Consider the following 16,503-nt stretch of genomic DNA (forward strand, 5'->3'; position numbering starts at 1 on the left):
CTTATACATTAAAAAATGTAAAGCAATCTTTCCTTTGGTAATCAGTTTTTAAAATTACTTGCTTGTAAAGAAAACATAATTATGACATTTATTGAACAAAATTAGTACCTATCCTAATTAACATAAAAATCAACATAATATCTTCTTATCTTCAATGAACATTTATAAGTATTTCTTATTATTAAAATAAAAAGTAGATTTTTTAAATTAACAAACTCAGTTATATGTATTAAATCAAGATTGTATGTACAAGATGCACAGTAATATATGTATATATTATATATATATATATATCCAAAAATTCTAAACATGAACTGTTTGATAAAAACAAAAAAAAAATGAAAAAAACATATTTCTTATAACCATACCTTCATAATCTAATCAAATCAAAGTCACAATTGTGACAACCAAAAATATCATAATCTCCTTATATTTTTTATAACTTACTTATATTTTTTAATTAAGGGTAAATTATGATGTAAGAAGACTAAAGCTTCTGCCCTTTCTGGTAGCAATCGATTTCTTTTTGTTTCATATATGTTTCCGGCCTCTGAGAACAGCTTCTCACTGTAAACAGAAGTTGCGGGACAGCAGAGGTACACTTTGGCCATGCGCGACATTTCAGGGTACCTAGAACTATCCCCGAAACCGTAATCGGCTTAGCCGACTAGTCGGTCTTATTACAACCGACTAATCGGCTAGTCGGCTAGTCGGCGAAACTCATAATCGGCACATCTCTAATAAAAACTCTTTGTAAGACCCAGGCAACATCGTATAGTTAAATAACAACTCTTCATATGGCCCGGGCAACATCATATAGTTAAATAAAAACTCTTCATAAGGCCCGGGCAACATCGTATAGTTACATAAAATCTCTTCGTAATGCCAAGACAACGTCGTATAGTTACATAAAAACTCTTCATAAGGCCCAGGCAAAATCGTATTCTATTATTCTGACTCTTTACATGGCCTGACTCGAGTATCTGATTCACTTGATCGTGCCATGTCTTCGTCGGGCGTCCCCGACTTCTTCGTAATCTTTTCTAAATATAAATAAAAATGTTCATTTTATTGCATTCGAAATACGCGTGTATTTTTATATACCTATGTTATATAGATGTCAAGTGCAACAGGTAAAAAAATGCTTTTTTTTAAACTGCGCCTAATCTATTGGACATAAAATCAATATGCGCTATTATTTCTCTATCTGCACAGACAGACTGAGAAATAGCAACGCATGAAGGGGTACAGCTAGTTAATAAATGTAATATCAATATTTTTTGCTAAATATCAAAAGAATAATCATTATGATTCTTACCATAAAAGGTATATTATTTTTTAAGCAATTTCAGCGTAAACTAAAATAATCAAAATAAACTATTTTTCGAAAACACTGTTCAAAATAATTGGTTAAACCTAGTCCCATAAAAGTAATAAAAGTTTTAAAGTAATAAAAATTTAAAGGTAAGGTAGGTGGTAGTCTCTATTGACTACAGCCGTAGTCAGATAAGGAAGATGAGGTTCCCAAATCAGCAGCCGAAAAACAAGTATGGCACAGCGCGTTTACGTGGAGTAAACAAACAGATCGGTTGATGATAACCTAAACATTCGTAATTCGTCATCCTGCTAAATCCTAATTCAAACACGCATATTCCACACTTTCGCCTTTTGGGAGGTGTTGTTGAGGCAAAAACCTTTTCAAGCGAATTTTCAACTGAATCGGCATTCCACTTGTATTCAGACTTCGCCGAGCTAGTTGTCCGATATCGCTCTCATCGCCTAAATCTTCAACCAAAGCTGGATCTTCAGAAGCATCATCATCGAGAAGAAACTTCACCATATCATCAACATCATTGCGATGAGAGAGATCATATTATTTTCTAGCCATTTTGGCAGAAACATATGTATATAAAATGCCAGAAAAGAGAAAAACTGAAATTATAATTCAATCGGGCGCACCCTGCCTGAAAGGCCAGGATCCAATACAGCACTTATTTCTCAAGATACTGATAAATTTCATACAGAACAAGCATAATTGAGTATAATGAACAACTGCACATAAAAATATCCTTAAAAAACCCACCTTCAAAATTGTGACGTAATCGGGCGCAGGCGGCCTGTGAAGCCAGGGAAAGTGTAAGTGAGCTGCGTAAAGACCGACGACTGACTGAAGACGGGCACCGTGTGAGGTTTTTATAACATTTTGTAATTCCTTATAATGTTTATTCTTTATATTTCTTTGTCATTTATAAATATATTGTATAGTTGCAAATATTGAATCAACAACTAGAATTAATGGAACATTATTGGTCTAATATTGTAAATAATTGCTGTTTATGCTAAATATATAATTTCCTAAATAAAATAAATTCCTCCCTCCTGCAACACGGGTCTCTTCAAGACTGTAGGTAGATTTTTACAATTACGCACGAAACAATTTTAGAATCGGTAAGCTGTTTAGAATCTCTAACAAGTGATACGCATGTTGGGAACAATTTTATCTGGATTGTTAACACTTACGCACTTCCCAATTCTAATTTTATAAACATAATATCAGTAACATGTATATGTACTATCTGTGTAAATATATGCAATAAACAATAAAAACAAATTTAAAAAAAAATTAAATTCAATTAACTATTTTCAATTTGGGAGGTGGCTTTGGGAACCGCCGCCCCGGGAACCATTTATTGGATAACCAACACCTATGCTATAGGTCACGCTGTAACAATCAGAAATAATAATTCTAATAAGCCACGTTTGGGCCGCCATTGTAACGACTAAAACAACGTTGGGTCGCCATTGTCACAGCTAAAAAGGAACCAATATTGGGTTTGCTACGATTGTAAAATAAAAGAGAAAAGAATTTCAATATTACATTTATTCCAACATCGTAAAGAGCAAGAGATCTCTACTTAACAACAATATTAGTTTACATCTCAAGGGGTGAGCGTCAATACGAAGTACTGAGCGCACGGACGGAATTTAAATTGGTAGCAAAAGATTGAGTTTGGCATTGTGTTGACATAAAATATCTAACCTGTTAACGAGTGAAGGGGTGCCAAACAACACTTAAAGCGTTGTTAAAATTAGAAGCGGTGCAAAACGATGACCAGTGAATAAATTTTACTAGCTGATTGCGTCATCGCTTGCCTGGAAGTCTGTCGACTGGAGTGCTCGCTCGTATCTTCTCTCAAGTCGCGTCGACCCCAGCTGGCTGCCCGATTGGTACTGAACTCGCCGCTCTCGAAATTCTGTCTGGAGCTCTCATAGATAACTGAGAGGTCTTGTCAGTTGTTAGAAAATTAGTGGCAGGGCAAAATTGAACTGCTACAACGCCAAGTGGTTTGCTAGGTTTGGTGATTTAGCAGGGGTGCCCGGGTTCATCGAGCGAGGTGCGTTCAGCACTTCCAACTGGTCTCTCTTGGAAACACTGATCCCTAGATTCCCACCCACCCCTCATCATACCTTTTTCCTTTCCAGAACTTCCTCTCCTTAAAAATACCCTCCACACAGCATCCTCAAAGATTGAAATGAATGATTATGAATTTTTTTGAGTGTACCCTCAATAAAGAAACACAAAACTGACGTTTAAAATATTTTATTAATTTTTTTTATTGTGAAAAGAAAATTTACATAAGTTTCCTGAAAACACGATATACTCTAAATTTCATCTTCTACAAAAATATTGCGCTGTACGCTAGAAAGAAATAATATTAATAACAAATGTATAATTATATAGGAGTAGACGAAGTTGATTGAGGAGTCGGGTTTATCCCAGCTTGGAGAGGTGCTCGTCGAAGAGGAATAGCGCCAGAGAACTATCGGCGGACTGGTCCTTGATGAGTCTCTTGAGGTCGTTGGTGTGACCCGCCAGAGTGCGGATGGATTCAGCTTGCTCATTCATGAACTCCTCCTCCAGGTAGTGGCCGACCTGCGGCAGAAATACAAACGTAAGATTAATTCCTTTGGGATTGTTTCTCTATCTGCGCAGACTGCCTGAGCCAGCTAGTTAATAACCTTTTATTAATAAACATAAAACACGATCTTACAGCCCCATATTAGATATGTTCCCATTACCGTCCGTTATACCTCCTCCCCCCACTCTTCACTAATCCCTAGTCAACATCAAATCGATAAATTTAACCAATGGTTTTTATTGTGTAAACTGTAGCTATTACCACTTAGACAACAATAAATAAAGCTATAATTATAAAAGTTGTCAATTTGTAATACTAAAATCCGAAAGGCTATTTCGTCTGCTTTCAAAAACAGTATTTTATTTTGAAATATGTTCGAAAACATCAAATTAATCTAGGATCGAATGAGATGCGAAAATATTTCCCGCAGTTGGCAGGTTGCTTAATCTTTGAAACGCCGAGCTCACGCGGCCCAATACCGTTGTTGCGCGCCGAGGGTGAAAATCTCACAAACAGAAATTATTGTTTCAGATTACCAATTAATTAGAAACGTCCGCACTCAACGGATACAATTTTTCATATCGAATTGGTAATTTTGGCACTTAAGGCGATGCACTACGTCGTGTAATATTTTAAATTGAGCCGCTATCAATAACAACCCTTACGTAGATAGCGATAAGGTTTAAATTCCCGCTTAACACCATCCGCCTGTTTTGATTTATGCAATAAAAAAACATGGCCAAAAAGTGCCTTTTATTTTATTTTGTGGATGTTCAGGCATAAAATATTAAAAAAATTTTCGATCATTTTATAAATAACTTAATTTGCCACGTTATAAAATAAAATCATAACCGAAAATGGATTCGTAAGTAGGAGATTTTGAACTTTAAAGCAGTTTTCATAGGCCTTATACATTATTTTTTTCTGGGCTTATAAAATGACTTATCTAAAAAATACTCGATTATTTCAAAGGCCAAGCCGTATTCTACTCGCAGTATTTAATTAAAGCATCTGAAACATTTCTAGGCGACCAAATTTTCAAACCAAAAACACATGATTTTGCATTACTTGGCATGGCCTTAAGAAATTTGAGAGAAATACATTGCAAAATATCAGAGGCTTTAGGACAGTAATGGGCAAGGCGTGAGCCATTTCATACGAGACATTCCGTACGACAACTGACTTGACTAAATAAAAATTTAAAAAATTACGGTAAAAAATATAACAGTTTTTTGTTCTGTTTTCCAAAAGGGTTTAGCGTCAAACTTTGTTCTTCCAATTTTGTTCTGTTTTGACTGTGAGGTACTTGGGTAATAAAGTGCGTAGGTTAGTCTTGTCTGGGTGTTGATGTTACATCAGGAACTGATATTGTAAGAGAGAAACTGAAATTCATTTCAATCATTCTGTCGGGTTTGCAAAGCATCATCCTTTGGGCACACATTACACTGCTCTAGGGGTTGGTTACCTGGGGATCGTGGTAGTCGGGGCTCCTCTTGGTGACTTCTCCGTGGATCCTGTGCGCCTCCTCGGCCAGCACCTTCTGCTTGTCCAGCGCCTTGGCCATGGATCCCAGCTCAAACAGCTCGTAGGTCGAGTCCAGCGGGGTGGTGGACTTCTTGCTGCGCGCGTTGAAGTTCATTCGTCCGCCTGCAACACGTCAACATACATTGTTATGAATAATCTCCGCTACTACTAGCGGCAGACGGACGGCCCATTAGGTCACCTCTCAGAAATATAAGAAGACAATTAATTTATTAAAAACAAATTAACAAACCGAAAAATTAAATAAAAACTTTTTTGGAACTGAGGTTTAGATCAGTTAAAAATGAAATGTTATTATTATGCATTGATATACTGACCTCTCTTGGTGATGAACTTGATGAGGTCGATGGACTTGGCCCAGGTGTCGTCGCTCAGCTTGCGGAACAACTTGGCGAACCCGTCGCGGTTCTTCTGGTAGTTTCCAAAGTGCGTGGCCATCAGCAGGTACTCGTACGAGTGCTCCACGTGCTCGTTGGCGTACGCGTGCAGGTCGGACGAGACGTGGTGGAAGGCCGAGTACAGCGCGTTGCAGTTGGCCAAGTCGGCAGCGCTTCCGGTGGGGCCGCAAGCGCTCGTCACGTCATTGTAGCAGAAATTAGCGGCAGACACGGCCAGAGTGGCGGCAAACACGACCAACAGCTTCATCCTGGGGGAGATGTAACGAGAGTGTATTAATACGACAATATATTATACAAAGGCCTTGGTATCGCCATCATTCAGAGTTGCAACGTTGCATGAAATGGCTTTGTGACCAGATCCAGGTAATACCCAGCTTCCTAACAACATACACTGATTGGGGATGCCATAGTCTCACTGGCTACAAACAGTTGGTTACAGTTAGGACTCTAAAAAATACAATGAGATTGTTGTTGATCTCAAAACTTACCGAGTTGTGTAAACCATATTGAAAAGTGTCAAAATGACTTCCACACAATATATGTTGAAAAACAGAAAAACACTAGAAACTAACGCCAAATTGTTCGTAAGAACGAAATAAAAAATACAATGCAAATTTTCATAGAGTTATCGTGGCTTAAATATAACATTGGCTTAAATATGACAGTGATAAATATTATATATGCAGGGATACAAAACCTTAGGCCCAAATTGCTAAATAAAATATATCTGCCATGGAAGATACTCTCAGATATACAAATATTGCTTGAAATGGCTTTAGTGCTGTTTGGTGACTATATCTGATTAGCCTAGACTAGATAGACTAGAGCGCCATCGGTGGCAGAAGTAAGGGCTGCCCAAAACACCGGGAGGAGACAATATCCCGGCAGAGCTCTATAAATATGGAAACGAACATCTGAAAAACCTGCTACACAATCTTATTGTAAAAATATGGACCGCCGAAAGAGTACCAGAAGAGTGGCAAACTAGTATAATATGCCCCATACATAAAAAGTGAGACAAATAGAAATGTGAAAATCACAGAGGAATATATCGCTACTTTGTACAGCGTATAAAATCTTCACAACAATTTTGAAAGAAAGACTAGAACGTCATTCAGAGAACTTGCTGGGAGAGTATCAGGCAGGTTTTAGGAGGGGGAGATCCACCACTGATCAACTCTTTACTACTCGACAAATCCTGACAAAATGCTGGGAATTCGATATGGACATATATCAACTATTTGTTGACTTCAAACAGGCATATGACAGTATAGATAGGGAGAAAATATATGAAATACTCCTAAATTTTGGTATACCGCCCAAAATAGTCAAGCTTGTAAAAGCAACGATGGTTGGTTCACGATGTCGAAGTAAGGATAGGAGGTGAAACAACGGAGGATTTTAACGTATCCCAGGGGCTGAAACAAGGTGATGGCTTAGCTCCCACTCTTTTCAATATTGTTCTGGAGCACGTCGTGAGGAAGACAATGATTGCTACCGACTCAAACATTTGCTACAAAAGCAATCAAATAGTTGGATATGCAGACGACCTTAACATTGTCGGAAGATCCTTACAGGCTGTAAGAGAGGTGTTTGACCCTTTGGAGACTGCAGCAAGAGAGGTGGGCGCGCAAATCAATGAGAACAAAACTAAAATCATGATGCAGACCAGAACCCCACACCGCAGAATAAAAGATAAAGTGAATTTTAAAAACTCCTATAACTTTGAAGTGGTCGAAGAGTTTGCCTACCTGGGCTCCATCATAACGCAGGACAACGAAGACCCAGTAGAAGTAAGAAAGCGCATCACAGCCGCTAACAACACTTACTTCGCGTTGCTGCCAGTGTTCAAATCCCGAAACGTCCATAGAAAAAACCAAAATAACCCTGTATAAAACAATTATTAGAACAGTCTTGGCCTATGGATGTGAGGCGGGAACACTGACAGCAAAGTCTGCGGAACGGCTGGACACCTTCGAAAGAAAGGTACTTGGAAGAATCTTAGGAGCGGTGCGAGAGGGAGAGGCATGGAGAATCCGCCACAATAAGGAGCTATATGACATCTACCAAGCTCCCAGACTCTCTACTCATTTACGGCTCCAAAGACTAAGATGGGCCGGACATGTGCACCGAATGCCAAGCACACGTGTACCAAAGAAGGTTCTAACAGGACACCCGGGAGGCAAACGAAAGGCGGGCAGACCTAGGCTGAGATGGGAGGACGATGTCAGGAAAGATGCCAGAGGACTACTCCATGTTGCAGATTGGAAGACGACGGCCGAGGACAGAGGGCAGTGGAGGCTCATGTTAAAGGAGGCCAAGGCTCGAAATGGGCTGTAGCGCAATTGAAGAAGAAGATCTGAATAGCCAGGTATATCAAAAACCCTGTAAAAATCCGTTGCGTAGTTTAGAAGAACTAAGCGCACAAACAGACAGACAGGGATAGCGACTTTATTTTATACTATTTAGAGATCATAGAGATTTAAAGATGAAATGACAATTGGAAAAACTTACCATTTTTGCATTAAAAAAAATATATAATAAAAAAATGATATTATTGTAGAAAGCAATCACTTTGTGGTTTGACATATTTAATAAAATACTTTTTTGTTTTATTAAAAAATGATATGTTTATTTCCTTCTGACGGAATATGCCAGAAGTTTGAGGGGTTAAAAGTACATTATTTCTCAATCAAAGTGAAGTTCGAAGGTAAGGAAATGCGCATAAATTATTAAAATAACCCAAACTAACAACCTAAAAACCAATTTTGTGTGTCTACATCTCCACCGATGTGAATAGTGGCTTCCAGTAGTGACTATGTTTAAATCAAGGCGGAATCCGCAACTTTGCCAAAGGTTCTGCACATCTGCAGTAAAAGATCAAGAATAATTGTAAACATTTCGCCGAATAAAATAAGCCTAATAAAGAGGCTTTTCCGTGAAAAAAGGACTAATATAAAATGTGATGCTAATTTGTACATAAACTTTACAATCTTAATCCAACCTTATTTATTATAGGAGATAACATTCAAAGTGTATTTAACAATGCACTTGTTGACAACGTTTTAACAATTTCCACGAATAAATAAGCTAATTAAAGCTGAAAATGATTGATATAACTTCATTAATTTGATGACTCACTTCTACTCCTGTACGAGTCTGGAGATTGAGGGGTCAAATCACCTTGTAAATCTAAAATAAACTTATTGTAAGGCTCTCAACTAGCAAGCTGGAGGTGGCAAGTTCAAATCCAGATACTCTCAGTATCGCCCTGGTGCAAGAACACCATTCAGAATTCAGAAACAGCTTACTTTCCCAGCTCTACTACTTTCAACCAACTTAAGAAGCTGGGCGTACTGTACAGGGCCCGCAGATACTTTAATAGTACACAACTGCTGACCCTGTACAAATCGCAAGTGCGCCCTACTGTCGAATTTGGCAGCCATCTCTGGTCCGGAGCCCCTAAATACCTGAAAAAAACCCTTGACTCGGGCGGTCCGTTTGATAGATTCCCACTTCTTAACAAACGGACTGCAATCTTTAGAGCACAGGCGTCAGGTAGGTATGCTGTCCTTGTTCTATCGGTATTACAATGGAAGATGCTCTGAGGAACTAGCGTCATTGATCCCTTCGGCACCGGTGCGTAGTCGGGATACACGCCAAACGCGCGCCCAACATTTGTACACGGTTGACATTTGTCACATGAGAACGGGTCGCTTCTACGATTCGTTCTTAAGTTCAACAGCTCGGCTGTGGAACGAACTGCCGGCCTCTGTGTTTCCTCCCTCCTACAACATGGGACTCTTCAAGACCCATTTTCACTCCTTCCTCTCCACAAAAAGACTCTCCACATCGACATCACACCACAAGACATCCCCAAAGATGACATAGGCCCTGAGGGAAATTATTTTCTTCAGGGCCTCCTGTGTGGAGTTAATATTAAAAAAAAAGTAAGAATGCGATACCGAGAACGCCAGGTTCCATTCTACTTCCATTGACCGCACTTTTGCTGTACTAGCGCGATGTTGATTTCATGCCTACCCGTGGGCAGCGGGCTTAGATGCTGCAATTATTCCCTTTCACAGGCGACAGACGGTTGGGATTCTTGTGCAGTAATAAACAATTACAAAGAATATTTAATGATATTCCAAACTGATAACGTCTAATCTAAAAACCTTACTTAGTATATAAAACAAGAATTTGCTTTAAATAAGTCAATAATATTGATACAGCTGTTCCGTACAAGGTGTCGGTTTAGTTACAAAAACCAATTTTCCATACCATTTTACGTACTAAACAACATGTCACCCACGTTCGTCAGATTGTTTAACGTTGTCACTTTATTTTTGCTTTTGACCAGAGAAGTTTTGTGTTCAAACGAATGTAAATTGGACAAAAAAGAAGAGTGCGAAACGAGAAACTTGTACCTTGAAGCAGTTCAAAATGGTATGTTGACATTTACTATTAAAATTAATAAATAATAACAAAAATATGGCCTATTTAATCGCTTGTCTAGATTTTATTTTTTACTTGTAAATTCAAACATTTTGAAAACAATTTTTTTGTTAAAATCTCGCAAGTTTCATTTTTGCAACTAAAATTACTGATAGTGAAAAAATATAATAAAAACATACTAATTTTGTTAGACAATCGTTATCGTCACCTTACATTTTTTATCGTTTCATATAAAAATAATAATTAAAAAACTTGTGAAGTTTGTCCGATTCGTTGGTTTCGGTGACCGGGTAATGTCATCAAAATGACAATTTAACACACCTACAAGAAGTGATATAAAGTCATGAAAAGTGATGAAATAGGTTACATAGGTAACTATTAAACCTAGTTTTTGTTTCATCCCTTTTAATGACTCTATATCACTTTTTAATGGTGTGTTGAATTTTCATTTTATTTATTTCTATATACATATACGCCTAAAAAGGCTTTTACATAGAAGTGATACATGATGCAGTGTACAAAGGAGAATATCTGTATTATACAGGATATACTGACAGTAAATAGATGTCATCCATTGTAAAGTACACAATTGTAGAATTGTTATTACAAGTATAATGAGAAAATATTAAGAAATAATAAAAAAGAAAACTAAGAGTAACATAAAGTAAAAAAGAAATTACAACAACACTACATATAAGACAAAACATTAAAACTAATTTACCAACGCTACTCTAATTTGTAGGATTCGACAAAGTGTTGGTATAGATTATGCTTAATTCTATAAATGGAGTCAATAAATAAAGAAATTTTTGCTGAACTCTTTCTATATTATTGAAGTGAACTTTATATAAAGGGGACTAAATAGGTGAATTATACTCCAATTGACTTCTGACTAATGAAATACAGAGGTTTCTCATACAATCTATGGACTTAAAATCCAGTTCGGTTATATGTATATAAAAAGAAAACTGTATAATTTTTACTTTTTATAAGTGTCAACTCAAACTAATAATAAAAATGCGAAAGTGTGTTTGTTTGTATAGCCATGATAGCTGCGTCGGTCGGCTCTGGATTCAATTCCTACTCTTAAAAAAAATTGATATTTCGAAGCTAATTGCGAAAAGAAACAACATTTCAGTGCGCATTTATGCGCAAGACACAGAAAAATAAACTAAATTATCGTGTATCATTTAAATCAGTCCTCGTCAACATTTGAATGTACAAAATTTAAAACTTCAAGATTTAGGATCTAAGATATTCGCCAGTTTTTCGAGATGTTAAAATCGGGGAAGCTATCAAACGGACGGCCGACATATAAACACCGAAATAGATACTTGTATATTGCACCAGCATTACAATTAAATCAATTGATATCCTTGGTGTAACTATAAGTGACCAGCTCAGGTACGGGGGCTCCATCGAAGCCAGAGTAAAGTTGGCCTCTCAGAAGCTGGGCGTACTGTACAGGGCCCGCAGATACTTTAATAGTACACAACTGCTGACCCTGTACAAATCGCAAGTGCGCCCTACTGTCGAATTTGGCAGCCATCTCTGGTCCGGAGCCCCTAAATACCTGAAAAAAACCCTTGACTCTGTGCAGAAACGGGCGGTCCGTTTGATAGATTCCCCAATCTTAACAAACGGACTGCAATCTTTAGAGCACAGGCGTCAGGTAGGTATGCTGTCCTTGTTCTACCGGTATTACAATGGAAGATGCTCTGAGGAACTAGCGCCATTGATCCCTTCGGCACCGGTGCGTAGTCGGGATACACGCCAAACGCGCGCCCAACATTTGTACACGGTTGACATTTGTCACATGAGAACGGGTCGCTTCTACGATTCGTTCTTAAGTTCAACAGCTCGGCTGTGGAACGAACTGCCGGCCTCTGTGTTTCCTCCCTCCTACAACATGGGACTCTTCAAGACCCATGTTCACTCCTTCCTCTCCACAAAAAGACCCTCCACACAGCATCCCCAAAGATGAAATAGGCCCTGAGGGAAATTATTTTCTTCAGGGCCTCCTGTGTGGAGTTAATATTAAAAAAAAAAATTAAAAATAATATGGGGTATATTTATTTATTTATTCAAACGCCATAAAATGGCTTTTACAATACAGTGATAATCGAATTACATGCGTACAGTGGTAAACAGGATAATAATAACAATTAATGCGTACACAAAGAAACTATTGCAAGTGATGCAGTTATTAATATAAGTGCAGTAAGACAATGCATAATTCAAAAGAAATATTTACCAGTGTAAGAACAGTTGAACTAATTTATACTAGGCTTGTTTAAGACCTGTCATAAGTCATAAGGTGTCTATGATAATAGTCAGTAGTGAGTTTATTGTTACCCACTAAATTAATTGTACTTGTAATAGCTGAACTAGGCATCAATTTAGGGCTGTCTGCGATTCAATGATACTTATGGATAAGAAATAATAACTTTTAATAAAATAATACATATGATAGCTAACACTATAAGATATCTGAAGTAACTAGTTTAGATGTAGTAAAATATGATATAGGAAGTCATGCAGAAGAATATTATCATTCCTGACTTTGATTATTTATAGCTTTCTAATAACCATATTCCTACTTCTGAGAAAACATTGCCAACTGCATGCAATCTAGGTATAAGCGAGTATTTAAATGACTCAGTCTTGAGATTTTTGTTGCAATTAAAAAGAATTTTGGATCGACTAGTTCTTGTAGGTATATGGAAGGTAATTAGACTTAATAAATCAGGGCTGTCTTTTATACAATTTCTATCTGAAACAAGTCTTCTATCTGAGAGTTTTAATAAGTTTAGTTCTTTCATACTTGTGGCACGTTCGGCACAACAGATATCAAGGAACAAGCATTTTTTTAAGATAGACTCAAAATGAAAAGGGAGAATTTATCAGAGATGTGCAAAATGGGTACCCAAAACCATTTGAAATGCAAAATGGAAATGGGTCAAAACTTTTCCATTTGAAAATGCAAAATGCAAAATGGTTTTTAAAAAAGCATTTCAAATGCAAAATGCAAAATACCTATTTTCAAAATGCATTGAAAATGCAAAATGGTTTCTCAGGTCAAACAATCAAAATAATTATAGAATTTTAAAACAATTTTGTCATTTAATAATGGACATCAATGTAGAACAAACATATTACATGATGGTGAATCCAAAAACACCACGACTACAGATTATGAAACCACAAAAAATTTGCGCGGGACTAATGTTGCCATCGTAAAAACATAGAAACTGCTATCTAACATTTAATATTACATCTTCATGGGCCCATGTTCAGTATTTGAATCAGTATTTTTTGTAATGGTATCACTCAATTGCCAGGGCTCCTACCAGGGAGCAACTTGACAAATGTAAATTATCTCTCATAGCGAGGTTGAGGACCGACTGATATTTGGGGCTTATGAAAAAAAGATGAGTGGAGATAGTAGGAAGAATGTTGCAAAAAAGCATTTAAAATGGAAAATGCATTGAGAAAAGCATTTAAAATGCAAAATGGTTTTTAGAAAAGCATTTAAAATGCAAAATGGAAAATACCCATTTTGCATTTCCATTTGAAATGGATTTATTTGAAATAAAGCACATCTCTGGAATATATATTGTGCGGTCGGGAGAGATCAAACAATACGAGAGTCCTGGGTTTAATAGCTCGGCTGTGGTATTTCCAACGGCTTGTAAAATGCATAAAATAAGGGAATGTTTGAGAGATTAAATTGCAAATCGTCTACGTACGGCACTATCATTTAGAGAATTTCTTCCGGAAGGTTTATATATGCTAGTTTATTTTAGACACCTACTGAAGTACAAATCATAAAATTCTTTCACCGTGCGATTTTTTGCATCAGGATAGTCGGAGACTGGGAAGTGACATAGGCTACTTTTCACCCCGGAAAAACATCGTTCCTGTTGGAAATTTCGGCCAAATACCAGGCGAGCAAAGCTGCGGGTAAAAGTTAGTAATTAAATAACTTGTCTCAGATATTTTGTTACAAATCGATCAACAAATATGACTTTATCAAGTATTTTGTTCGAGTACCAGTTTTGAGAATTCAACGTCACGCGAGTACAGCAGTCACTTTACAGACGGAAGTTGTTTGCGATGTGTGTACATTACATGAGTATCGGATGCTTGCGTATCCATATGCGCGATGGGTTGTGACTAATTTTATTAAGAGCGGCTACAATAAGACAATATGACTGCCCCGAAACGGCTCCCAGCGTATAAATGATCGTACAACTCTTGTTACAAGTACGCCGCCTCGTAACACGAGATAAATAAGATACTAGGTGACTATTTAATAAAACCGGAGTCGTACAAATACGGCGCATCAAAAAGAGCTAGTTCAATCGCTCATGAACCATCGCTAGTTTATGTTAGTTTTTTTTCCATCGCTTTCAATGACTTTACATTAATTTTTAAAGGTGTGTTAAATTGTCATGGAACTATCAGAAGAGAATATCTAAGAGGTACATATATATCAGATAATGATTGAATTCAGATGTTACTTGTTATATTAGTAATGACAGATGACAAATTGACGTATAGTATTTAAAAGTGCACAATAAATTAACAAAGGATTATGATTATTTATGATGATACGCGAAAAGTGGAACGTTGGGAACTACCTGGCTATTCAGATCTCGTTTCTAAACATGGCTAAAGACATTTGAAGCAACTGAATTGTGGTCTTTTACTAGATCGATACAATAAAGCAATGGATAAAGTTGTCGAACCTCGTTGCATGTTTAGTACGCAAATTATAAATAGCACTTGGTTTCAACTTAATTACTACAAGAAATAAATATTTATGTAGTGGGAGATGGTAAAATATGCATTTAAGTTCCATCAAATCAAATTAGTTTGAAGTTCCTAACCTAATACGCACAAATTATTAAAATAACCCCCTAAAAACCTATTTTATGCATGTTTACTTAAACTCCCGACTTAAATAGTTGTCGCAATTAGATATTTAAGATGAAATCAAGTGTTGTATTTTTAAAGAGTCTGCATGCAGCGGAATTCGACAAGTTTACTTAATTATTAAATATAATGTTACCATTTGCTATAAATATTGATTGTAGATATTATTCGAAAAACTAAACAAATCAATGTACAACTCGCGGAGCTTGAACAGAATTAGGTATTTGGTTCAAATAAACGAAAAATCGAATTAAAATTAGTAATAATAATGAATGATTACCTTGTTATTGGTATTGTCTGGTATGAAAGAGGGAAATCAGCGTAGAATTAATAGTAGAACTTGTGTCGAGAAGAGTCGTAGAACGATTGAACAATGGAGATCTCTGGCACTAACCTTTACTCGCACTGGAGTAGAAGGTATTAGTCAGTTTGGCGGTTAGAGTCTGGCGTTTTATGTTTTGTATCCGAATGGATCTAGTCACGGAATGGATGACCGCGATAACACGCCAGAAGAGTGTATAATCGATCAATCACAAACAATGTCAGGCCTCTCGTACTAGAGATAACAATATTAACACGACGGAATGAAATTTGTCAACACAATGCACACATACTGTCAAACACTGAGGGAAAATTCCTCGTAAACTACGTCGAACCTTGATCAGCTGATGTCAAGGTTCATTATTAGACGTGCATCATTGCGCAGAAAAATTATAAACAATTATTTTATACATAAGGCTACATTAAATTTAAATAAAAATCAATGATTATTCATCGGAAAAATAGTTTAAATTATTTTGCATTTTATTTGTAAGAGTTATGTTAACGTTTTGTAATTAACAATTATTGTTATTTAGGACGACACCTTTTTATCATTTTTATGACCCACTTACAACTATCTTCGCGTGTGTGGGCGGTATTTTTACAAAGGTGTCGTATTGTGCACAATGTACAATATTTTTAATAGCATTAATATAAAAGTGTTAATTGGGCTATTGAGTTCTTTAAAATTATTAAATATGTGTTATAAATACATTTAAATACTTATTTGGTGATACTTTGTAGATAATAATGGACGGAAATGGTGAATCATTTTCGACGACACCTCTAAAGTATTGCACGTTATTTACAGCATACTTCACGCTTATCACCGAATGACAAGTCTAGAAGTCCAATCGAAGGAAAATGATGTGATGTCTGGGGAAATTTCCTCACTTCTGGGGAAAAAAGTATTGGAAAGCTGATGTCTG

The 16,503-nt window shown here is 36.8% G+C and overlaps 2 protein-coding genes across 4 annotated transcripts in view; one reads left to right on the forward strand and one right to left on the reverse strand.

Annotated features, from left to right (window-relative positions):
- Positions 1–3,585: 3,585 nt before the first annotated feature.
- Positions 3,586–15,879, reverse strand: Fer2LCH (ferritin 2 light chain). Of its 2 annotated transcripts, none has more exons than XM_089644336.1 (4): positions 15,534–15,879; positions 5,780–6,108; positions 5,386–5,567; positions 3,586–3,934 (listed from the first exon to the last, which is right to left on the reverse strand). In XM_089644336.1, the coding sequence occupies exons 2-4, from the start codon at positions 6,105–6,107 to the stop codon at positions 3,773–3,775; spliced, it is 672 nt and encodes a 223-aa protein (XP_089500462.1). In that variant the 5' UTR covers position 6,108; positions 15,534–15,879; the 3' UTR covers positions 3,586–3,772. The 2 variants fall into 2 exon arrangements, with proteins under 2 accessions (XP_089500462.1, XP_089500463.1); XM_089644337.1 differs by lacking the exon at positions 15,534–15,879 and adding an exon at positions 9,902–10,022.
- Positions 10,140–16,503, forward strand: part of Fer1HCH (ferritin 1 heavy chain) — a 35,418-nt gene continuing 29,054 nt past the window's right edge. Inside the window, exon 1 of one of the 2 annotated variants that reach the window (XM_089644333.1) lies at positions 10,140–10,306. In XM_089644333.1, the coding sequence (XP_089500459.1) occupies positions 10,162–10,306 (145 nt within the window). In that variant the 5' untranslated portion in view covers positions 10,140–10,161. The remainder of the gene's footprint in view (positions 10,307–16,503) is intronic. The other variant, XM_089644334.1, reaches the window with a different exon arrangement.

Source organism: Hesperophylax consimilis, chromosome 20, assembly GCF_061612785.1.
Source record: "Hesperophylax consimilis isolate HC1 chromosome 20, BYU_Hcon_1.0, whole genome shotgun sequence".
NCBI lineage: Eukaryota > Metazoa > Arthropoda > Insecta > Trichoptera > Limnephilidae > Hesperophylax > Hesperophylax consimilis.